This window comes from Podarcis bocagei (genome assembly GCF_964188305.1).
Source record: "Podarcis bocagei genome assembly, chromosome: 13".
In the NCBI taxonomy this organism is placed as follows: domain Eukaryota; kingdom Metazoa; phylum Chordata; class Lepidosauria; order Squamata; family Lacertidae; genus Podarcis; species Podarcis bocagei.
Window position 1 is genome coordinate 36,771,942 of NC_138138.1, and position 25,888 is coordinate 36,797,829.

Here is a 25,888-nt window from a genome sequence, read left to right on the forward strand (position 1 = left end):
TGTTTGTCCAGACAGCTTTCTGGGTCATGTGGCCAGCATGACTAAACTGCTTCTGGCACAACGATACACCGTGACGGAAACCAGAGCACACGGAAATGCTGTTTATCTTACTGCTGCAGCGGTACCTATTTATCTACTTGCACTGGCATGCTTTCGAACTGCTAGGTTGGCAGGAGCTGGGACAATGGGAGCTCATCCCGTCGCGGGGATTTGAACCGCCGACCTTCTGATCAGCAAGCCCAAGAGGCTCAGTGGTTTAGACCACAGCACCACCCGCAAGTACAAAACCCAAGAAAGGGTTAATCCTGCTCCAACCTGTCTGCTAATGAACCCTTCCACCCTGCCCTACAAAGCAGTCAACCCCACAGCAAAAGCTGCAAACCTACAGGCCTCTCGAGTGAGAATGGGCTGAAGGGGAAACGAAAAATCACTCAGACCTCCGTACTATGTCAAAATAAACTTTATGCAAGATCACATAATTTGCCCCGTTTCCCACCAAAGCGAGAGACTGCTGCAACCTTGTGAATGGCAAAGGGGCAAGGGAAAAGGACTATATACGAAGAAAGTACAGCGGTACCTCGGTTTAAGAACAATTTAGTTTACAAACTCCACAAAACCGGAAATAGTGTCTTGGTTTGATAACTTTACCTCAGTCTAAGAACGGGATCAACGGTGGAAGGGCACCGGAGGCGGGAGGCCTCATTAGGGAAAGCGCGCCTCGGTTTAAGAACGGTTTTGGTTTAAGTACGGACTTCTGGAACAGATTAAGTTCGTAAACTGCGTAAACTGAGGTAGCACTGTACATAAAATCCAAATGTGTCTCGTACACCCCACACTTTTAAGCAAAGCTTGGCTCGTTCTTACACTTCGCTCCATCAGAGGCTGGGTCTAAACAGCCAACAGAACAAAGCTGTGGAATAAACCATGTTACTTCCCCATTTGCAGCTACAGGGTGGCAGCAGAGAAAGCTGCCGTAGGCAGAGTCTGACCCTAATTAGCATCTGCATGGGCTGGCAGTGGCTCACCCGGGTTCCACAAAGGTCTCTCCCTGCCTTACCTAGAGATAGTGGGGTTCAACCTGGGACCTTCTGCATGTGAAGCAAGAGTTCTCCTCCTGTGCTACAGCCTTCTCCCAAGGAGGAGTGCAAATTCATGGCAGTGGCAAGGAAGGGGTGAAATGGGGTGCTCCCACTCACCACTAGAAGGTGGGCCCCAAACAATGGGTGCTGAGGCTATGCTGGCCTCCAACAGGAAAGTTTCTGCACTCCTGTTAAAGGGAATGGTTATTTTCAGCTCAAAGACCGGCCCACTGAACCATCTTTTCGGGTGCCGGCCTGTTACATAAAACTCTTGCTAGCAGAAAGCAAGCACTGCAGGCAGAGGCCTGCAGGCGAACTTTTCTCCCTGGGTTTGCTGGTGTTCTTCAAGGGAGTTTACACCTAGGAATAATAATGAATAGAATCGCCTGTAGTGTTGGCCCCACTGCAGCTGTTCTACCTCCTCATTCTGCTGCATGTATAGACAAAGCCTTGAATCTCTTGTGAGGTGATAGGCCTCTGAAAGGTGAACATCTCCACCTCCAGTGCGACAGGGAGTAAGGCCCACTAAATTCTACAATGGGACTCCTCCCCCGCCCCCAAAGTAGGCATGGTTAAAAACAACACCAGATTAGGTGTAGTACTTGTAAAGAGAGCCTGCAGGATCAAATGTATACTGCTTTCAGGGCTGTGTCACCTCAGGCTGCAAGCAGAGGCTCGCCTTACTGGATGCTTCTCCATACCCAAAACCCCACACACAGAACACTAGCTTTTCTGGGGAGGAGCCTACAATCATGTGGACCCCGCTACCTGAGGTGAAGTGGTGTGGCCCACCCCCAAAACAGGTTGATCTCCTTACTCCTAATTCTCACACGGACAGGTTAAGCTACATCAAACTTCTGCCAGATTATTAGAAAGCAACCGTCCTCGAAAATGCCACGTGTCTGATTGACAATGGAGTGTGTGAAATCCCAGCCACACGGAGGGGGATGTTCTCGGTCAATGGCATATGTATGGTAGAGGTTAACTCCTGATATCCCACAGCTTGACTGGGAATGGGGTGGGGGGACCTTGCCCTGAAAGCACTGCTGCTCGACAATGCTGTTGCCACGGCTGCGAGCTTCTCCGCTGAATAACAGCAGTGCTTCTGGGCTTGGGCCTTGGGCCTAACTTTGTGGCCATCAGGGAGAGAGGAGGATATCCATTGGTAGAATCAGTTGCTGGGTTTGCCAGTGGTTGCCAGGTGACAAAAAAGCCATTATCACAGAAGGTTCAGCAGTTGTCATAGCAGTCCATTCACAGTTCACAGACAGGCCATAGACCTCCTGGTGGGTGAGGCAGCAGAGACGAGTGACCCATTTTGGAGCATGGAGGGGGGGGTAAAAGCTGTTCATCACTCCCGGCCCAGCCGGTAGATGTGGTGTTGTGCCCCGTGCTCGCTGGCAGACACTTCAAACACGAAGGCCACACATAAAAGTAACTCCTGAGTTTCTTGATCCCGCAAAACCTGTGGGGGGGGGGATGAAGCGTATTCTTACAAGTTTCACAGCAGTGCAAGGGGATAATCCTGCCCATATCTAGGAGCGTAATGAGATTTCCTTAAATCTCTCCCACAGGGAGCTTGCTGCAGCCCCCATAGCAAATTTGACAGGTGCTGCCATCTTCCCTTCCCTCACCCTTATTGCTGTGCCAGGTCTCCACTGCCTTACAGCTGATTCACAAATTGCAAAACACAAGCATTTATTAAGGGTTGCTTCCCAATTAAAAGAAGCGTAAGTCTGTCAATTGAATTCTGCTCTGTTCGGTTATGCCTGTGTTTCCGCATGAGAAAATATAGTTCTAACCAGCACATTATTACATCATGGATGCACAAGGCACAGCCAGCATAATCTTAGAAGAGGCATCACGCCACACTGCCCTTGCTATCCTACATGAAGGAATGTTCCTAAGCTAGAACTTGCCACTGGAGGATTTTATAAGTGCCATTTAGATTTCCCACAATGCATCACTCTGGAGAGCTGTGGGAAATTAAAAGGGTGCCCTGTACTGACTCTGGGTCAGTCAAGGACTGGAGTTTCTATTTATGGAGAATTCAAGTTTTGGCTTGGCTCCCTATTCTGCCTTCTCCTCCCCCAGGGAAGGAAAGAGAGGGAGAGAGATAGAGAGAGCGCAAGATGCCCCCTCATTTCCTTCCCCAAATACCTGCAGGATGGTGAAGTTTTCAAGCACGCTGTCCATCATCGGCTTTTCTGGCAGCGTTCGCAGTTTGCGGATGAAGTTGATGAGGTACTCGCACAGCGGTGAGCGCTGCAGCTGGAAAACAAAGCGTCCGTCTTCCCAGTGGGGAGGCTCTGCTGTCTGCAGAGTTGGGGAGATGGGAGTGGTTAATGGCAAAGCGGGCATATGAGACACAGAGAGAACCTAATACATGCACACCACCTTTGTCCAAAGGAAGAAGCCACCTCTCTTCCTCCGCCACTGTGGGGACAACCTTCTAAAAGGAGCAAGACCCACACTCCTAAACTTAAAACGATGCAAAGATAAGTTTGACTGAAATTAAGCCCCCCCACTTCCAAGTACTGTAAATCTGTTTGTGGGATGCAAATTCTTAACTCCTCAATGTCCAGTAGCAGATAAAGCTTAACACACTCGCACACACTTAAATTCTTAAACATTCTAGGCCAAGTTGCTCTTGACCAGGCATCCCCAAACTCGGCCTTCCAGCTGTTTTGGGACTACAACTCCGATCATCCCTAGCTAACAGGACCAGTCGTCAGGGATGACGGGAACTGTAGTCTCAAAACAGCTGGAGGGCCGAGTTTGGGGATGCCTGCTCTTGACCCTGCAGATCTTCCTAGCTTCCAGGCCCTTCTATAGTTTAAGACATGCACAGATTTAGCATTAGGCTGCAGGTCTCCCTTTTTTTAATGGTCTCCATCAGGTGAGGGGGTACCAGGTTCCCTGCATCCAGCACATCAGAAGGAAAGCTTCTGATGAAGGGGTGGAGGACCTGCAGCCTTCAAGATGCTGGAGCCGAACTCCCATCAACCGAAGCCAGTCTAGCCCAATGGTCAGGGATGATGGGAGTTGGGGTCCAACATCTGGAGAGCCAGAGCTTCCCCGTATCTCTGCCAGAGCAGAAACAGCCAACTCAGTGCCCTCAATATGTTGTTGGACTTTGAAGATCAGTCAGCCTCAGGCCAATGAGCATGGGCGAATGTCCAGCAATGTCTGAGGGGCACCAAACTGGTACAAGAGAAGGCACAACAGCTCAATGTGATTTGCACGCAAAAAGCCAGAAGGTTCAACCTCTCACACACAATGGCCTGTTAAAAGCATAGGGAAACAGGTGGCCTGAGAGATTCCTGCCCAGGGGCACTGCAAATATTTGAAGGGATGGGAACACAGACCCTTGACCCAAATCTGCATATGCCAGTTTAGATGCATAGATGCAAATGTAGTCCCGGCAGCCCTATAAGCAGGGTTTGGGTTTAAGTTTGGGGCGGAGAGGGAAAGGCAGGAGATTTGAGGCTCAAGCTGCCTGGGTCACCCTAACAATGTTTCTGCCCCCACCCAAAATCCTGGAGAGATAGAGCATGCAGCAATGGGATAAACAGAGAAATAGGCTGCATGCACACCACACCTCTAAAGCACGTGGCTTCCCCCAAAGAATCCTGGGAACTGTGGTTTGCCAAGAGTGCTGGGCAGTGTGGCTTTGTAGAGGGTGAACTACATTCCCCAGGATTCCTCATGGGTGTGGTGTGTACGCAGCAGATAAAAGGCAACTTGAATTGTGGCCGACGTGGTTACTTTTTCACAAACTGCTGCACAGAAGCTTCTTAGGCGTAAACGAACCCTGTTCCTCTAGCACCCCCACCCGCCAATGTGGCAACCCCCTCTTCTCTCCCCATCCACTCCCCCCCAAGTCCCGTCCTCCCCCTGCCAACTCTCCCCTGCCCCCCCACACCCACCTCCAGTTTTTCCACCACCTGTTTGCCAAAGGAGCAGACCTTGGAGGTGCAACTGAGAGTCAGAGCCCGTGGGCCCTCGTATCGGCTGCTCACCCCATAGAAGGCCCCTCCTGTGCCCCCTGGTTCTTCTTCAAGGAGGGGAAAGCTCAGATCAGCCTATGGTAACAGGAGAAATGGGGGAAAATGCAGTGTTTTCTTTCTTTTCTTTTCACCCCCGCCCCGACTGATATAAAAAGCAGGTTGTCATACATTTCAGGTAGTACTTCGTAAGTGGGGGGTGGGACGGGAATGTCTATTCTACAACTACTTGCCACAGCAGCTAAACAAAAACCCCACATGCAGAGAAGTAATATGCCATTGAATATCACTTGCTGGGGCAGGAGGATAGAGGGTGGGGATCACCTTCCTGCCCTATTTGTGATCTTCTGAGGTCTGGCCTTGGTGGGTAAGACAATGTTCTAAAGTTTACTATTGTTGATTCATTTGGGTTGGCCTTGGGGGGTGTTTGCAAGTAACCTTGCATATCCTGTATGCAATTATTACTTCTGTGAACCATTGCAATTCTATTTGCTTGAGGACCTGGCTTTTGTGTGCGTTGTTATAGCAATATAAATGCATAACCATTATCCTATACACAAATAGCAAACTAAGTTCTCCGAGGGCCAATCCTGACACTGCTGAAATAACATCAGCCATGCCACAAATGGAAGGCTTCGGAAAGCGCGTGGCTCCTCCAAGGTTTTCAACAGTGGGAAACATCTTTAGGAAATAAAAACCCTACACGGAGGGGGAACCCACCAAAAACATGGCAACAAAGACAGAGCATGCTCAGTAGCTTCAGAACGCTGACAGGCTGTTGTTTGGAGTGGTGGGAACCATGTGGGAGGGGTCATGGCTGGCGGGTACAGTAAATGGGAGCACTCTATACTGCAACGTTTTGTTGCAGGCTCACTGGCAATTTTTCTGTAGCTGTAAAGATGCTTAGAGCAGCTTTCAGTTAGCTAGGAGCAGAGACCAAAGCTCCCTTGCAACAGTTTTTCTGGCTGGGACCCGCCGGATCCTATTTGAAGCTGGAAAGCAGCTAATGTGCACAGCTGAAGCAACAACAATGTACTCATTAGGTCAGTATTCAAAATGGCTCATTTGCCCCTCCACCCAAACAGTGATGGAGCCATGCCAAGCTTTTCTAGGAGATCTGGCCTGAATGTACCCAGAATCTGCTTTATCTGCTTTGAACCACCAAGGTAATCCACCGGCCCCAGCAAACTGGCCAGGTAAATATCTATATATAATGCAGCAAAGGAGCTTTTGCCTTCCTAGCTTGTTGGGGATTGAGGGAAGCAGGGCGGTTCTCACCCAGAACTTGACCAAGAAGAAGGCATGAGGAGGCCCCTGGTCATACAGGTCTCGCAGCCCACCTCCCCGCTCAGGGAATTTGTCGTAGATTTGGCGTACGTCCACCGTCTCCAGCGGGGAGTCAGAGGCGGGTGTCGGGTCGATATGCACAAAACGGTGTTGCTGCTTACACTGCCGAGAGGAAAGGGTGGAAGTCAGAGATGGAATGATGAAGACTGGCACCAGCTGCCTGAATTTTGATTTACTGAATCGCTTGCCAAAAGAAGTTAGAATGCAAATAGCTTTTTTTTTTAAAAAAGTGCTTTACAACAGCTTTCAATATGGTACTCGTGCTAGTCTGTTGCTGCACCTTAAGCTAAGGACTAACGCATTTTATTATGGTGTAAGCTTTTGTGGACTAGGGACTACTTCATCAGATGCAAATGTTACTGCCGTGATCCTCCCAATTAACTCGGTAAAGCAGGAATACAATATGTGCAATTCTGATATTGCTGGGTTGCTGTTGTTTTTAAGTATGACATGTTTATCCTGCTTTTCCCTCCAGTGAGCTACAGGTAGCACACAATGTTCTCTCCCCTTATTTTATCCTCACAATAACCCTGTGAGGTAAGTCAGATGGAGAGATAGTGACTAACCCAAGATTACCCAGCGAGTTTCACATCTAATTAGGGATTAGAACCTGGATTGCACCAACTCTAATAAAACACCCTAACCACTAAACCACACTGGCTTGTGGTCAGAGGCTGAGAGACAGCAACTTACTCCAGGTCACCTAATAAGATGAGCCTTCAGGATCAGGCCAATGCCCCACCTTGTCCAGTATCCTGTTCGCACAGGATAAGTTCATGGCAACGGTGGGATCTGAACCCCCAATTTCCCGCCCTACACAGCTCAAACCTTTAGCTACTTCACCACATTTCTGTCTCTCCAAATTTAATCTTGAGATGAATATCAGCCTACAGTGGTGCCTCGGAAGTCGAATGAAATTCCATTCTGGAAGAAACCAAGGTGCAGCTTCCGATTGGCTGCAGGAAGCTGCTGCAGCCAATCAGAAGCCACGGAGGATGTTCGGGTTCCAAATAACATTCGCAAACCGGAACATTCACTTCTGGGTTTGCGGCATTCGGGAGCCAAAACGTTCGACTGGCAAGGCGTTTGGGTTCCAAGGTACGACTGTACTGGTATCTTAAGCTTAGCTTCTGCACTTGCTGCATGTAGTTTCTTATACTCGTCCCTCCATCCACTTCTGTTTATCAAGCCCTGCCCTTCCTCCAAGGAACTCAGGGCAACATAAACACGAGCTGTCCTATTTTATCCTCTTAAATAACCCTGTGAGACAGGTTAGGCAGTGAGACTGTGACTGGCCCAAGGCCACCCGCTAAGCATCTCATCACTGAGTGCAGTCTTGAAACTAGATCTCCAACGGTCAATTACATCATCAGGCCAACTCCCAAACTTTTCAAAACAATATATGGGGACAGCTGGCACGAGGCGCAAGTGTGCGAATGGTGTTAAGTATAGGTACACATCTCACCGCATCTTGTTCTGCCTGCCGCTCCACAAACGCAGTGAACTCCACCAGCCGAAGCATTTCCGTACCAATGTGGCTTCCCTGCCAAGAGGTAGCGCTGGGGAGGCGGGGGGCTCTCCCTGGGGGCGCGTGGTAACCTGCCGAGCCGAGGGAGAAGGCACTGAGACCAACTGGCGCACTCTCACTCCCCCCGCCTCATAGGAAGGCAAGCGGTTTAGGAAGATGGTGGCTTACCTGGGACAGCAGCGGGTGCTGGGACTGGGATGGGGTATGGCGCTTGGAGGATAGGCTTGACGCTATGGGTAGGAGGGAGAAAGAGGAGAGTCAAGATATGGCTTTTCAACAGGGGGGCATTGCAACACACACACACACACACACACACACACACACGTGTGTGTGGTGCAGAAATGCTAGACAAATTGCTGCTCCCAGCAGTGCGTGTGTGTCAAGGACTGAAAACAACAACAACAACAACAACAACAACAACAACAACAACTTACTCTAGAGTGTCTCGGGATTGGCTTGCATCCCCTGTCCAAAACTGGAAGAACTCTGTGGACTGGAAAAGTCAGAAGAGTTAAAAACTGCACTACATACTTAAGTTAGGGCTGCAACATTTATTCTGTTTACTCTGAACTGATGAAATCAAATTTTAAAACCGTTTAATTGACCAAATTAAAGTGATTATTAAAAAACAAACAAACAAACAAACAAACAAACAAACAAGTGTTTATAAAAACTAAGACTGCATCTTGGAAGAGGAGAATGCCTCTTCTGTGGTGGTGACATCTGCTAGGTCATCTGATCTAAAAAACTTAGGAAGCATGCTTCTTGCTTCCAAAACACGGTTTTTGCCCATATGCAAATATAATTGACTAATGCTTGTACATATGATCTGTCAGCTGAGGTTTCATTTGTTCAGCAACAACTCTTAACTTAAACACCATTTAATAATAATTTCCTCTCTCCAGGAAAGAGCTAATGATCTAACACAGAGAATTATTTTGAACGTCACCAAACTACAATTCCCAAGATTCCTTGGGGAGAGTCGAGAGCTAAACTGGCACAAACCTTAATCTAGGTTTTTAGTACAGAAAGAGAACAGGAACCGGGAACCTGTGGGCTTGCAGGTTTTGCTAAATTATTGCTCTCAACAGCCCCAGTGGGCATGGCTAATTGTCGGGGATTATGGGAACTGCAGTCCCACAACATCTGGGAGCCCACAGGTGCCCCATTCCTGCCGTAGCGTTACAGCCCCATAGAAACCCCATCTCACAGCCCCTCTCCCACATGCTTACGGTGGTGCTGGGTGGGTAGTGGGGTTCTGACAAGCCCAGTTTTTCCTGGAGAACCGTGGCAGATACGAGTTGAGCAGAAGACATGGCTGCCATAGTCTGAAGCGCTTTGTCCTTTGCTACCTGGTCCTTGAAGAGAGATAAATCCTGGTTTTCAAATGCCCGTTTCCCTTGCGCAGGAGTTCTCAAAACATCCTACCCCTAAGGCCTCTTTTTCCACATTGATTTCTCTACTGAGGAATGCCTGCAAATCAGCCGTGAAGGGTATGGAAGTTTCAGGGGGTTATGGGGTGCATAATGACACACATAACTTTGACTGTGGGGGTAATGTAATTTCTTCTGGGGCTATCACCCCACAGCAGACATTTGTAGGGGACAAGGTGCCATACAGGCAAACCATCAGTCATCACCTGTCTTCTCATTGAGGAAGCCGATGATGAAGGGATCACTCACTACTGGAGAACAACTCTCATCATGCCAGACCATTGGCCATGTTGGCTGGGGCAGATGGGAGCTGGAAGCCAGCAGTGCCTCAAGGACAGTTGGTTAAACACCCCTGTTATAAGGTGTTCACCCTGGAGTGCTTAGGGGTTAGTCCCCTTGTGAGCCACAGAGTTACAAGCGATAGTATAATTACCATCATTTACATGCTGCCTTTCCTTCCATATTGGAATTCAAGGTGGTATATATTGGCATTGGCCAGACCCACACCTGCTTAGCTCCAGAAAGGGGGCTGCATCAGTTGCTGAGGCTCAGACCACACCCTGAAGAATTGCTTAGAAATCACTGCACTGGACTCCATTACGAAGAGAGGTTCAAAGAACTTGGGTATGTTTAGCCCGCCAAAGGCGAGACTGAGAAGAGATAGGATAGCCATCTTCAAATATCCTAAATGGTTGCCACATGGAGGATGGAGCAAGCTTTTCTCCTGCCCTGGAGGGTAGGACTCAGACCAATGGCTTCAAATTACAAGGAGATTCTGACTAAATATCAAAGGAGCTTCTGACAGGAAGAGCTGTTCGACAGTGGAAGGGACTCCTTAGGGAGGTCAGTATCAATATCGTCCTATTAAAAAATCTCCTCAGAAAACCAGGATTCCTGGTTTGCAGTCACACTTCATTCTTCCCCTGCTAATTACTAAGCTTCGTTCAAATCTCAGAACTCAGAACTCCCTGACCTATCCCCTCCAGCCTGGCCTCTACAGGAAAAAAATCACTCTGGTGTTTGGCACCGAGAAGGCGGCCGATAGACTGAAGCAATGAAGAGTCCCTTTAACTGCACCTTCAGTGTCTCTGACATGGTAGCAGAGCTGCATCACAGCCATGGTGGGGGGGGGGTTCAAGTGGGCTCCTTTTGCTTGCTGAAGCCCTTCAGGGCTCCTCTCAGCATCGATCAGCGAGGTTTCCTTAAAACAGGCCCACCTGCTCAGGGCAGCTGCCTGTACTGGGCCCCTTTCTGTCTGCCTTTGCTCCTTCGTGTCGAGAGGCGCTCAGAGCAGCTGCTAGGGAGCCATCATTGTTAATTCCTCCCCAGGGCCCGATGCAACGCTCCTCCATCAGGGATGTAGGAGGGCCAAGATTAAGACGGATGTCTCCCCTTGCTCGCTGCAGCTGCTCAGAGCTCCTCTCCCAGCTCCAAGCAGGACAGGTGGGACGGGACAACAGTCTTGAAAAATCAACACGCGTTGACTTTAAGAAAACCAGCCCCTTGCAGATGCAGCACAATGCTACTCTGGAGGTGACAGGGCTTTGGGGAAATTAAAATGGTGGCTACCTCACTGTAGCTCTTCTCGCTTGCCACCACAGCTGCTTGCCCTGCTTCTGTTACCTGGTAAACTCAAGGCGCTCACATTAAAGCCCTAAATGGCTTAGGACCCAAATATCCCAAAGTGTGCTTTCTTTCCTCAGATGTTGAGGTCGGCAGCGGGGGCTGTCAGATGTTTGGGGTGGGGTGGTAGCAGCCCAAGAGAAGGCATCCCCTGTGGCAGCCCCTAGGCCTGAAGCCTCCATTATACAGTATACAGTGGTACCTTGGTTCTCAAACCTAATCCATTCCAGAAGTCCATTTTAAAACCAAAGCGTTCCAAAGAGATCCCCGCCCCTGCTCCTGCTTGCACAGGAGTAGGAGCTGGATGGGCCAGCTCAGCTGGGGAAGTGCAGGCTCTATCACACTTTCTATTGAGGGGTTCACGGCTGCGCTACCCCTCAAGGAAGAAGTTTAAAGGAGCTCCACCTCAGCATCAGAGCCCCTGCACCACCCGAAGGCAGCCAGGCGGAATAGTTGCTGGGGTGGCAAAGGTGGAGGCAGCCCAGCAGTTGCATCTGAGAGCCCCTAAACCGCTGCTGAGGCAGCTGTCATCAGGCTGTCTCCGCAATGGTACACAATGCTCCTTTAAACTTCTCTATTGAGGTGAACGCAGCCATGTACCCCTCAGTGGAAAAGTGTGACGGAGCCTGCACCTCTCCAGGTGAGCAGCCCCGATCCAGCTCCTACTCCCATGCAAACAGGAGTGGGGCAGGGATCTCTCAGCTCTGAAGTGGCGGCTTTCCAGTCCCCAGCTGAGCTGCCCCATCCAGCTCCTATTCACGTGCAAACAGGAGCAAGGGCACTCAAAACGAAAGTGTGACACTGAAAAAAGAAGTGTAACACTCAAAACGGAACAGTTCCAATTCTGAAAAAGGTTCACAAACCGGAACACCTACTTCTGGGTTTGCGGTGTTCGAATTCCAAGTTGTTTGTGAACTAAGTTGTTCGTGAATTCCAAGTTGTTCGTGAATTAAGCTGTTTCAAAACTGTAGTTGCCACCTTTGACACCTGAGAGATGTGTTTTCAGGAACCACCCTATTCCAGTGACTGTAATTTGTTTCAGCTGTTTTTAATGTTGATGGTGAATGATGGGTAATAAACGGAACACATAATAATAAAAAACAATTCCCCCAGAGATGGGGAGGGGGGTGGGTTGATTGATGGCACGTTCCCAATAACTTCCCTCAAACCTAGAGCTTGTCCCAAGTACCAGCAAAGCATTATGGGACTTTGGGGGGGGGTAAAATATGTACCCCCTTACTACTCCTCCTTCAGCAGGACGGGTAGGGAATCCAGAGGTGCAAGCTTGTCATAAACATTTCAGGGAATGCAGGGAAGGGACTCACCTTGAGCTTGGCCTGAATCTCACGGGTTTTCCGCCGGGCCAAAACCTGGATGTGACTGGAGACCTGTGGAAGGAGTTGGGGGAGAGACTTAGCAGGAAACTCTGTGAAGAGAAAGGGGGAAATCTCAACAGGCCTCATTCTCCCCACACACCTCAGATTTATTTCCTGCAGTCTTAGGCTTCATGTCAAGCCCATCACGTTTACCTGTTTCCTTGTCCGTGTTTTGCCTGTCCTCAGTTTAATGTAGCGGGCAATGAGTTCATTGCGGCCTGAGAAAGAAGAGGCAGGAAATCAGGAAAACAACCCATCCAACTTGGGCACCATATACAGAGGTGGAATTCACCCGCCTCTCTTGACCATGCCACTGACAACAATGCTAGGTTGCCACATGGGGCAGGTTGCAGCCTCCCTAACTCTGCACATGCTCAGAAACACAACCCTGCTAACTTCTGAATCATCTGGACTGTCAGGTCATGCCCACTGCAGACGTTTAAAAAAGGTGGGCGGATGCAAACCTGACCCCTCCTCCAGCAGACCTTGCACACGGTTGTCCCCCATCACCAAAAGTACACCCTACGCTGCCTCTAAAGACCCCAGGGTGCTTTCTGTGGTTTTATCTTCACAACAACCCTGTGAGGTGGGTCAGGCTAAGAGAGAGTGACTTGTCCAAATGCAGGATATTGATGCAGCAGTTCCCTAAAAGAAAGGGATGCTACAAATTGCAGAACTGAAAATGGAATTGTCATTAGCCGCTCGCCTATGGAGAGTAAGTACTGCCTCCAGGTGAGTCTCTGTCCTTATAGGTCTAGCGCGGCACATTGTGGGGCCTCTGTTTACAACGGTGCATTTAGCTCCCTCATTTCTCTTCCTGGCCCTGCTGGCTCTTTTGTTTCTTTTCTGTCCCTAAAGAGAGCCTTCTGCACAGCATCTATGGCACAGCACCATGAAGGCCGCATCTGAGGACCACCTCTTTCCCCCTCTCAGAGCTGGAAGGGAAAAGGCACTGTTAGCGGTGTACCGCAGGAACACAGCACCATCAGTGGCTACCTTCCCAACTCCTTCCATTTCTTCAGGGAGCTAGAAAAGCGTCGTCTTCTTTTTTTACCTCACGTATTCTAAGCCCACTGCTTCTCATCATATATTATGGCTTGCAGGACGATCCCCAAAGAGAACCAAGGATAAGAGCAGCTGGTCTAATGGGTCAAAGTTAAGTTCCACCTACCGTACATCTTCCCCTCATCCGAAAGAATGATCTTCCGCCTCCCACAGGGTGGGTAGATGGCCAGGGCCTCCTGGAAACTCTGCTCAATATCTGGGCTCCAGACCCCTTCTGCATCGTTGTCCAGACCCTTCTCCCCAGTGTCCCCCATCTCCCCAGAGGGGCTGGCCCCCTCGCCCCAGCTGCCAGGCTCTATGGTGTCAGGAGGGTTACCTGGAAGAAAGCAGAACAGGCGGCAATCAGATCTGGGATGGAGGAGCGGAAAGTTTCCTAACTGACAGAAGATGGGCAACAGCTCGTCTGCATTTTCCCTTCCTTACCATTTGGTTGTTTTTACCTGTGGAAAGCTTGGTGTCATATAGTTAGTCCTAGACCAAGGCTGGGGAACCTGTGGCTCCTGGACTCCTAACTCTCCCCATTCCTAGCCAGCATGCCCAATGGTTATGGATGATGGGAGCTGGGGGTTCTCAATAATATCTGAAGGGCATTGGAAGCCACCTTTCCAAGTCAGGCTATTGGTCCATTGAGCTCAGAATTATTTACACTGGGTAGATAATATTCTCTAGGATTTCAGACATTCCCAGCCTACCTGGGATAGCTCAGATGGTACAGCATGAGACTCTAAATTGTGGGTTCATGATCCACACTGGGCAAAAGACTGTACAACTAGTACGGCAAAAGATTAGAGGACCCTGATGGTCCCTCTTCCAATGCTACAATTCTATGCAGAGGACTGAACCTGGCACCTTCTGCATATTTATTTATTGCCTTCCTATCCCAAGGAGCTCAAGGTGGCATACATGGTTCACCCCCCTCTTCATTTAATCCCCACAGCAACGCTGTGAGGTAGGTAGTCTGAGAGAGGCAGTGACTGGTCCAACATCACTCAGTGAGCTCCATGCCCAAGTAGGAATTTGATCCCTTGTCTCCCAGGTCCCAAAATGACACTGGGATATGCCCTATATACAGGGGTACCTCATGTTAAGTACTTAATTTGTTCCGGAGGTCCATTATTAACCTGAAACTGTTCTTAACCTGAAGCGCCACTTTACCCAATGGGGCCTCCCGCTGCCATCGTGCTGCTGGAGCACAATTTCTGTTCTCAACCTGAAGCAAAGTTCTTAACCTGAGGTACTATTTCTGGGTTAGCGGAGCCTGTAACCTGAAGCGTATGTAACCTGAAGTGTATGTAACCCGAGGTACCACTGTACTTCTATTGTGAGTTAAGTTGCCCATTCCTATGCTGACCAGAGAACTGATTGGAAGCAGCAAGGCAAATAATATTTGTTGTCCAGCATTGTCTCAGCAGCAGTGGCTATCAGATGCCCCCGATAAACTTATAACTAGAGCACAAAGGAACAACTATCCCCCACTCTTTGATCTCTGTGTCTCGTAAACAGAGGTATATTACCTCTAATAGCAGAGATTCAATTTAGCAATGAGTAATAGCTGCTGATACAACTACCCTGTATTTAAAGAGTATTTAAGTGAGAGCAAGGCCATCATCTCAAGTTTTAGCTGTGACAAGGAAGGGTTTCGACACCGACAGATGCTCCCAGATTACCAACTTTTTTCCTTTTTCTATCTTCTGTAGAACCCAAGATCTGAGGCAAAAATGTGCAGCCCCCAATTCTCAATTTGTTTCGTGGGGAACAAGCCTTCTCCTACTTTTCAATGTTTGCAGCCTGTGAGTGAAATCCCACCCAAATGACTGACATTTAGGAAAGCGGTTCAAGCCATTGAGTCAGAGGCTAGAGTGAAACTCCCATTATCATTATTGACTATTGGTTTGTGATGCCTTGAGTGCTCCTCACTGCTGCCCAATAGAAAGTTCTGTTGGATTTAGTGTAGCTGTGATTAGGCAGTAGTACGACAATTAAAAATTAGCAGTAAATCAGGCACTCATGCCCTAAGGACTTATTTCATATGGGGGGGGGGGTGATTTTCTTCTCAATTTGTGAACATGGTATAGCATAATAGACCCATATTGCAGGGGAAAGGACTATGGCCGAGATTGTGGGTTACGCCTGCCCTGCCAAGTACTGTTCTTATGCCCATTTTCCTGGAGGAAGTGAAGAGGTAACGTACGGCAACCCTGAAGTGTAGTCCCATGTTGTTAACCTGGTTTTTGGGGAGTTGCTGTTTTTAGTGAAACGCAGTGAGGAGAGGTCTGTGAAGCTGATCATAGCAGCAGTGCAATTAATTAAGGTCTGGAGGAGGTGAAGGGAGGCCAGGCACAGGACAGGGTTTCTGTGGGCAGTGGAAAGATGTTATCTGGGTGCCAGTTTCACCCGTAGGTAGACAGCAGGCCTACTTATTGAAAACTAACAGAGCAGTAGATCTAAGATAGAAGTTTCTTAAGAGGCCTGATCTGCCTAGGCCTCACCACTGCTCAGCCACCAAATCTACTAGGGAACCATGGTTTGTTAAGGTGCAGAGAGTTGTTAGGAGACTCTTATTTCCCTTGCAGAGCTACTATCTTCCAGAGTTCCTTGGGAAGAGGGATTGACTGTTAAAACCACTCTGGGAATGGTAGCTCTGCGAGAGGAATAGGGGTCTCTTCTCCGCACTCTCTTTTTTAAAAAAAATATTTTTATTCAGTTTCCAATACAAGATTTAAACATACATTTTCAGTATTATCACAGATACATAATTTTGACTTCCTTCAGCTCATCCGCGAATCTTCCGTTTTCTAATCTTCTATCTGCAATTCTAAATTTAACATTGCCTTTTGTTCCTATTCCCTTATTCCCTTTTTTACAGTGTTTCTAATATTATTTCTTCAAAAAGCATCCTGTAAACCCACAAACGTTATTTGCGTATTCTTCTCCACACTCTCAACAAACTGCAGCTGCCAGAATTCTTTAGGGGAAATCACAACTTTTTCAAGTGGTATTATAGAGCTTTAAATGTATTATGTGAATTGTTTCTATTCATGGTGGAGGAAGGGAAGGCTAAAGAACCATTTCCCTGGTTGGGGAGAAAGGTGCTGAGTACCAGTTAAGGAGTAAACCCTACACAAATCCGGAATGGAGTCCCTAAGATGGCTGGATGGTGCCTTGAACGCCTCCTTCCAGCAACTCCTGCAGCCAAACCAATGCCAAAAATATTTCTCTGCTTTCCTTTGGACAACATCAGCGAATCCAAGAAGTGGGTCTTGTCTGGGCAGCCCAGGACCTCCATACACACTGCCCAGGCATGCACTGAGGGGATATCACTTCAGTGCGGCTAATGCAGCAGTTTGACGTCACCCCTGGAGGCGCACTCCATTGTCTCTTGAGACAGACAAGATGCCAACAACAACATGATAGTATGGAGGTGGGTGGATTGGCCTTTGGCATCAATATCTATATGGGGTGGGGGGCATCATACGGACACAGAGCAACATGGGGGAAAGCAGCACCACTGACAAATAAAACAAATGGAGCCAAAGTGGCAAAGCTCTTAAGGGTGATAAAGAAAACAGCATGTTTCTCCGTGGGGGGGGGGGGAGATATTCTAATTGACAGTTGTTTATAGCAAGGTTTGCCTCATTTTGGGAAGGCGGTGGCCAGTCAGTAGACCTTAGATCTACTGTAGACCCTGAAAGCCTTTAGCCCCCGCTGGTGTTGGTGGGAGTGAGAAATTTGTACCGGATTGGAGAGGGGAGCAGGGCTGAAATGTAAAGAGCAAAAACTGGGTTGTTGTTGTTGTTGTCGTCTGAGTGGAAAGTCCAGCGTAGGCCAATTAAGTCCCCTTCAGAGAAACCAGATTGATCGGGGAATGAAAGAAAGAAAAGGTGTAGGCCTCTCCTGTCCCCCCCCCCCCATCACTGTTCCCTGTCAAGTGGAAACCCGGTTCTTTGCCTGGTTATGCCAGTACAAGTGACCCCTGGGAGCACAATCAGCAGCAAGACAAAGAGGCCTTCCAGCATGGATTTACGTCTAGCTTTAAAAGACAGGAAGGGGGCTGGCTCTTTAATCTGTGATCAGATTCCCCCCACCCCGCCTTTTTGGATTGTGGGCCTTTATTTCCTTTGCTAACCCTGCACCACCGCTGCCGCCAGAAGGCTCCCAACAGCTGCAACCTTCCCAGACGGATAAAACTTTTTACGAAGAAAGGCACTTCCCTGGCGTGAGATTAATCACAACCACAAACTTCCTCAGAACCAGGCCAAGGACATGTGTTGTGGAAGTCAGAACAACTGATTTTGGGTTTTTTTTGCTTTTGTACCGAGGTTTTCCTCTGATTTTTAAGTGGCAAAGGGGCGGGGTGAGATGGAGAGGGAACTAGGCTCGCCTGACAAACTTCCCATCCACAACAAATCCAGAGGGAACAGCTTCCTTCAAGTCTCCTCTTCCGGGGGGGGGGGGGTTGGCTTGTCCCACCCAACTGGATTTCCTGTACTGCTGCAATCTCGAAACCACTTCTACTACTTAAGTGATTTTCAGAGTGCAGCCTAGTTTTGGGAAAGCTGAGCCGTAGAATCATCTGAAAGAAAGGCAATTGGATGTTCTTTGGCAACAAAACAAAGGTTCGAAAGAAGGACAAACATTGAACGGATAATTCAGACATAACAGTTGTGCACAAGTACCATCTCGGCATAAACCAATATGAGTATACAATGAAGAATATCGTCATCTGGACAATCCAAACTGAAGCATCTCGCCTCAGACATTAGGCAGACATTTTGAGCTGACATTTAGTTGATACCCCTCCTTGCTCTGGGATATCTCCACACAAGTATGGAACAAAGGAAAGGAGAGGGTATCCATATTGCATTGCACAAATCCGAAAGAAAGAAAAACTGCTTGAAAGTGTTATTTACTGAGAAAGAACCAAGTGCTTGATATATAAACTCTGTTTATAAACAGCTCTGAGAGACTTGTAATAGCCACTTGTCTATGGCAAAAAGGGGGGGGGGGAGTTGCCTTCATTCAAGCAGACAGAAGAGCTTTTGTATACTATGAAAGAGTTGGTTCTCTCTCCCCTTTTGGGCTGTCAAGGGGCCACAAATTGCTAAACATAGGTAGCGGCAGGCAGACATACATTTAAAACACATTTTAAGCATACAGCTTCCTAGGAACTGTAGTTTAAGGGGAACTGTAGCTCTTAAGTGAAAGCTATACTAATCAGTGTACAGAGTGTCTATTTTCAGTATTCGAGTACTTTTTTTCCTCTTAGCATTTTCCAGCAGCCTTTGTTTCTTTTCACCATGTTCCACAGCAAAATTATGCTCTTTTGACTCTGCACTACTGGAATTAAAGGTATTAAAGAATGGAGCCTATGCTTGATAAACTACAGCTACAATTTATATCAGATGGGAGTAAATCCCATGAACTCCAGCTATTTCTGAGTAAATTATATGTTTCATATCCCACGCTTCCTCCAAGCTACTCAGCTAGCTAGCATACATGGTTCTTTCCAGACTCTCTTTTATCTTCTGAACAACCCTGTGAGGTAGGTTAGGCTGAGAGGTAGTAGTTGGCCCAGGTCAGCTTGCATAGTTCCTGACAAGATAGATATGTGAACCTGGGCCTCCCTGGTCCTAGTCCAACTCAGTCTTCTCCAACCTGGAGTTGATGACAGTTGTCTTGCAAAACAGCTGAAGCCACTGCACCACACTGGTTTAGGGATGCGGGTGGTGCTGTGGTCTAAACCACCGAGCCTCTTGGACTTGCTGGTTCGAATCCCCGCGACACGGCAAGCTTCCATTGCTCTGTTCCAGCTCCTGCCAACCTAGCAGTTCGAAAGCAAGCAAGCAAGCGCAAGTAAATAAATAGGTACCGCTGCGGCAGGAAGGTAAATGGCATTTCTGTGGCTCTGGCACTCGTCGCAGTGTCCCGTTGTGCCAGAAGCGGTTTAGTCATGATGGCCACATGACCCGGAAAGATGTCTGTGGACAAATGCCGGCTCCCTCAGTCTAAAAGTGAGATGAGTGCCGCAACCCCATAGTCGCCTTTGACTAGACTTAACCATCCAGGGGTCCTTTACCTTTTACTGGTTTAGGATTAGATGGCATGGTTCAAATCTTACCTGGGAGTAAGCATACGATTGAGCTACACATTTTACTCTCTATGTAACTTTCTAATAAAAACCATTTTTCCAACAGACCCTGCAGACTGTTATTTTGGAAGGCTCTTAATGCAAGTGGTAAACCCAAATAAAGCTAAAATAAACAAAAGGAATACGATGCACGGAGAAAGAGCTCCAGCAATTGTTGTTGGGGCTGAAGTTTTCTTTTTTTAAAAGGAGGAGTTTATGAAGACTCCATTTTGAGAACAAGCCAAACTGGAGGGTAGGTCTCCTTCAATGCCTTTGTATGCCACGAACTGAGGAAATGCTAAGATAATTTTGATCCTGTGTAGAGCCTGCAAAATGGAGTAAAATTCCAAAAGACAAAGGTGGGATCTAGACTTCCCATTCCAAAAGCTTAACAGTTCTGCAGAGTTTGCAGCAGACACAGACAAAAGGATCAGTCGCAGGTAGACTCCAAAATGCCTCAAATGCAGTGTTTTGATTTGCTTTCCACAAGTTTTCATGTACAAAGGAAAAGAAAAAAAAGTTGCATGGAAGTTAAGAAAAGCAAGCTGCCCTCCACAAAGCAGCAACGGGCCCCAACCTCATCCTGTAATTTGAGAAACGCATGCACCCATGTGAAAGGTCATGTTTGTTTTTGGAACAAGTCACATCAAGGTCTTGTGCAAATGGAAACTGCTGTATCCAACCTGCCCACCCTCCACCCCTCTCTTACACACACATTTACCGGCCCATCCTTACTTGCAGGCGCTGCAGTTGCAAAAGCCACAACATGAAGCATACAACAGTTTCAGCACCAACACACCTGCTCACTAGATGTGGCACACAGAACATTCAATCGCAACGCCACCTATACATGCAAGACAGGCAGACTGGCAAATTTTCCTTACGGCTTAACAAAACTCCTCCAGTGTTACCTGTTCCTGAGAAAACCAGCCTGAAATAAGACAACCTTTGGAGACACCGGGTTGTAATTTTAACCAAGTTCTACTCAGGATCAACCCAGCTGAAATTAATGAGCCCTAAGTTAATCATTTCCATTAGTTTCGGTTGGGACTACTACACCGCGTAGGGCTAGCATTGGACGCAACACAAAAGTCTGTTTTAAAAAATATTCAAAGATGGTTTGGGCGAGATGACGGCTATCCATCCAAAAACTTTTTCCTGACTCTAGCAAAGGGCCTTTGACAAAGTGGGTTGGGAGCTGAGAGGGAATTGAAGCACCTAAAATAAAGGGCAGGCAGATGGCAGCTCTACTTCTCAGTAATGCCACCAGGGCAGGACTTTGGGGGGAGAAGGCCAGGATTCCTGCTCAGATGAATGGGCAGAGAACCCACAAATGTGAAAGGGGCTGCCGACATGTTGACAAAAGTAGCACACATTTCTATCTACAAGGACTAATAAGTCCCAGGTCTAAAATTACCCCCTGCAACTCTACTACCATTAGCTATTTGTATAATTGACAGTAGATCATACATTAACCTGAGTGTATTGTGGTTGCCCCAGTCTTTGTGTTGTAAATAAAAATATGCCCTTTTCCCTTATGGGGTATCCAAGAGCCCATATAGAGTCCTTACATAGGTTCCCTATTGGTAGGAGAAAATAACAGAGGCCAACCAGAGAATATTGAGAAGCAAAGCAGCTAGTAAGCTTGATCTTTATTGATCTGTTGCAACAGGGTACCCCCCTCACACGCAGGAGAGGAAGAGGACCCAGAACAATGGCCTGCAAGGCCTTATAAAGACTTTTGAAACTCCCATTCTCTAGATCAAGACCACCCCCAGAAACATTATGCATACATCACAGAAGGGGTGTAACCTAAGACCACCCCTCAGATACATCCCACCTACATCACAGAAATTTAAATGTTGTTTTTCTCTTCTCCTTGTTTATCTCCTGTCTAGCAGGTTACTTGATTGGATTTTCTGGGGAGCCTGGCCATTCTTTTGTAATGCTAAAATACTTATTTCCTGGGCCAGGTCACAGGCTCACACCTTATTCAAACACAGATTAAAGGAAGAGACAATGGGGAGGCTTTTCCATTTTTAACCTTGCAGAGAAAGGATTTGGTCAGTTTAGGAATCAAAATGGTTCCAGGTTTGCCTTCCTGTACTGATCTATGTATGTGCAGTTATGAACATTACTATATATCTAAAACCATAAAATTCCTATCACATTTGTACTGTATAGTTTTGCTAGAGAGCTTGAATGCTTATTGCTACAATCCACTGTGGACTCTTACTCAGAAGCTGCCATATAGCAGCTTTGACCATTGGTGCATCTAGTGCGGTACTGTTCACACTGACCAGCAACAGCTCTCCAGAGTTTTGGACAAGGGAGTCTTATTGTAAGCTGGTTCTCCCACTCACAGGCAGCAGAAGAGAACTGGCTCCACTTCCCGAACCACCATTTTGCATCTGGCTCTGGTTGAGGGATCTCAGGGTTGCAGTAAAAAATGACGTAGATCCTTCAAGCCTGAAGTTGGATCACCATGGCCCTAGAACCAGGATTGCCAGATGACACTTCTATATTTCAGATCTTGGCCATCCATCCATAACACAGTAGGCATGACATACATTTGAACTTTTCCCTTTCACAGAACATTTCAAAAATGAGCCTTGTTTTGGCCTGTGTGGGCTCAGGTATTTCCTAACAACACTAATCACCCACAAATCAGAATTTCTACCTTTTGATTTTTAAAGAGAGGGTTCTCCTTGCTCAGAAGTCTCTGAATCATCACTCACACACTCACGGGTATCTTTGAAGGAGGGTACTCCCCCCCCCCCATGTTTACTCAGAAGTAATTCCCATTGTGTGTGGCTTAGAAGTAAATGGGCAGAGGGCTTCAGGAAGTGTTTGTTGACCCCTTGGGGCAGTGGGGAATGTACAGATCAGGTAAGATAAAGACTGCCCTCCCTTAATGGCTGACATTGTGAGGGAGAGAGGAGATGGGGAAAGTTAAAACACAAACACACACTACATCCCTTCCAAGAGGAGGATCAAGCTTAACAAAATAAAATTTGGAACAAACCCATCTCCGCCCTCCATTGAAACTCGCTATCAAAACGACACCGATTCACACAATTGCCCCCTGCAAGCAACCTAATGAACTCTTGGCTTTCAGACAAAAAGTTATAGCCCCTGTCCTTTACTCAGACAAAGAGAAACTCACAGGCACACAATCAAGCCATTAAAAAAGGTGTGGTACTCCCTCCCATCTCTCTGCTTCGAGATTTCACATTCAAAAACGTTTATACATATTAAGAGGGTTAACGACGGCAACCTCTTACTACTTACGTGCAAAATCAAAGAATACAGCGTGAAATGCACACAAATTACTGGATATTATAAAGATATTTTGAAAACATAGTCCCAAGCAATCCAGTGACAAATCTATATATTTCAGTACCTATTCATAAAATAAATTAAAACCACAATATATTTATGTACGCATACAGAAACCCTCACGCTTCCAGTCTTCCACTTCTTTAAATTAAAATTAAAGTAGTGGTCGACTTTTCCCACAAAAGAAGAAAAGTTGCAAGCAACGTTTTTCCTCCCTGCAAACCAAAATAAAAAGCTAAATCAACAGCTCACCACCAGATGCACGTTTAAATCGAAATCTTCCCTGTCAGGGCTTGCTCCCAAGTAGGAAATTAAACAGAACGAACGACTGGGAGGAGGGGAGGAAATATTACTTACTTTCAGAAGATACCCAAGAGGCCGGTTTTGTGCGCGCTAGTGAAGGCGGGGGGGGGGGGAGGGAGAACGTAAAGGAGAAACTTTCCCTGAACTTTGCTTTAAGGGGGGGGGAAGGGGGGCGTGAAAAAAGAGAATAAAAGCTCTTCACCGCTAGGGTTAATTTTGACTCATCCAGGAGGTTCCTGCCCACTCCTTGGGATTGGAAATGGGAAGAGGAGCAGCGTGGTGGTGCGCGCAGAGGAGCAACAGGCCTGCGTGGTATTTTGGAAAGGTGACAGTTTTCCTCTGGAATCCTTGGAATGAGAAGAGGAATTAAATTAGCAGCAGTGAGTCAGTTCCACGAGGGGAGGAGCCGAGGGCTGGAAGGGGCGGAGTTTCGTGTTCAGACAGGACACGCGCACACACACAAAAACACACGCACACACCCCGCCAAGCAGGAAACGGGACTAGGAAAGGGCGCGCAATACCTTTTCTTAGGGAACCGGGTGATAATGTTGCAAAACAAGGAACGACGCACAAGTTAACTTCAAGATGCAAGCAGCGTCACTCGTTTACATTCTAAAGCAAATTCGTGGAGGATAAATTAGCCCTAAATTGCTTCAGAGGCAGCAAGTCGTGGGAAGACCAGAGCGCAGGAAGCCACAGCAAAGGGCTTGCGTTTGTTTGTTTTCAAAGCCTCCTTGTAGGCTTCCCAGAGGTATCTGACTAGCAGGTACCAGAAGCCAGACAGAGGCAGCCGGCTATGAGGAAATCATCTTTCCTTAGCGGGTCTGAAAATTAGGTAAATACAACCTCGGATGGACAACAAAACATGACATATTGCACCGTGCCATGATTTATTTAACAGAAATAAAGGCAAAATGGAGAAAAACTAAATACACCCTTACTGCTTCCGTAGAAATTAAGAAGCTAAGTAGTAGCTAATCAAATGCCTTTGCTTAATTGATCATGAGCAAATGTGCCTATCTCTATAAAAGCTGAAGTTTCAATTTGCTGGCCTGGAGCATTCGGGTGTGTTGTAGCGCAATGCCAAGGAGGAAACACATCAGCAATGCTCTTAGAGAAGCAATTGTTGTTGCTCATGAAACTGGGATGGGTTATAAGGCCACCTCCAACCAATTTTAAGTCCATCATTCTACAGTGAGAAAGATTATTCGAAAGTGGAAAACATTCAAGACAGCTGCCAATGTTCCCAGGGTTGGACGTTCCAGCAAATTCACCCCAAGGCCACCTGAAACAAAATGGCTAGGTTGTGCTCAGGTGAGGAACAAGCAGAATTAAGGAGTGTGGCAGTGAAATATGCAATCTCTCCAGTCACCACACACATGACTGACCAGCAGTTTTTGCAGAGGTAAAATAGACACTGTAATTTTTTACTTACCATATTTTATGTGGTAAGCAGAAATTTGGGTTAAATGGGGAATGGGTAGATTTGTGTTTTTGATGTCATGTGGAACAAAGAACTTGCATGCATGAGTAGCCCTGATTCCATCTAGAATCTGACACAGACCATGTTGTAAACAAAATCAGACCTTTTTTCCCTTATGGGGTATCCAAGAGCCTGTATAGAGTCCTTACGTGGGTTCCCTATTGGTAGGAGAAAATAAAAGAGGCCAACCAAAGAATATTGAGAAGCAAAGCAGCTAGTAAGCCTGATCTTTATTAAAGCTGTTGCAACAGGGTGCTCCCCTCACACGCAGGAGGATGGAGGAGGACCCAGAACAAAGGTGTGCCTGCCCTTATATAGACATTTTAAATTCCCTGCCCTGGAGCTCAAGACCACCCCTCCATACATCATGCATACATCACAGAAGGGGTGTAACCCAAGACCACCCCCCCACAAACATCATACCTATGGTACATCACAGAAAAGGTGGTCTACAACAGAAATTTGAATGTTGTTGTTTTTCCTGTCTGCCAGGTTATCTGATAACGCCTTATCTGATTGCCTTTCCTGGTAGTCTGGCCATTCCTTTGAGATGGTGATTTCCCAATTCCTGAGACAATGGGAAGGTTCCCTCACCCCCCTCCCTCCTTGCAGAGAAAACATTTGGTCAGTTTGGGAGTCAAAATGGTTTCAGGACGGTTGGTACATTCATGAACATTTATTATATATATGAGACCTTAATTTTTTTATTTCAGAGGAGAGAAGGTTGTGCTCTACTCCTAGGCTTCTGATTTCCCATATGAATTTAGCGAGAGGGTTTGGAATGACGAAATCTCTCCCCCGCCCCCCTCCAGTTCACACACATGCACACACTTCCCAGGCAGGGAGAGTCATTTCCTGGATTTTTAATCATGGTGGACTTTTGACAATACGGTACATGTCAGTTTCGCTGGAATCATAAGTCACCACCTAATGGTGACACGGCAGAAATGCACCCATTGTTCTTATGGAAGCAAGTAGCTTCCTGGCCATGAGAACCAGTCACAGGAATCCAGTGTTTATATTACAGGGCTGCTATACAGTGGGTTCCAAACCTGCCCCCAGAAAACACTTTAATCTGTGATTTACTTTCTTTGTTGTTTTGTTTTTGCGGAGGGACCTCTGCATATCTGCTACAGTACCTCCAAAGTGCGGAGTATTCTAGGATGCATGCTAGCATG

General features: G+C 47.3%; 1 protein-coding gene across 6 annotated transcripts; it reads right to left on the reverse strand.

Moving 5' to 3' along the window:
• Positions 1–445: 445 nt before the first annotated feature.
• TEAD2 (TEA domain transcription factor 2) lies at positions 446–23,566 on the reverse strand. 6 transcript variants are annotated; one of them, XM_081169086.1, is made up of 12 exons: positions 23,430–23,566; positions 13,565–13,774; positions 12,547–12,611; positions 12,343–12,405; positions 9,194–9,319; positions 8,396–8,454; positions 8,130–8,191; positions 7,899–8,032; positions 6,365–6,535; positions 5,009–5,164; positions 3,240–3,395; positions 446–2,544 (listed from the first exon to the last, which is right to left on the reverse strand). In XM_081169086.1, exons 2-12 carry the CDS (start codon positions 13,710–13,712, stop codon positions 2,431–2,433), a joined length of 1,254 nt encoding a protein of 417 aa, XP_081025212.1. In that variant the 5' UTR covers positions 13,713–13,774; positions 23,430–23,566; the 3' UTR covers positions 446–2,430. The 6 variants fall into 6 exon arrangements, with proteins under 6 accessions (XP_081025212.1, XP_081025214.1, XP_081025215.1 ...); XM_081169088.1 differs by lacking the exon at positions 23,430–23,566 and adding an exon at positions 23,282–23,411 and having other exon boundaries at positions 9,194–9,313; XM_081169089.1 differs by lacking the exon at positions 23,430–23,566 and adding an exon at positions 23,282–23,411 and having other exon boundaries at positions 5,102–5,164.
• Between the last annotated feature and the right edge of the window lie 2,322 nt (positions 23,567–25,888).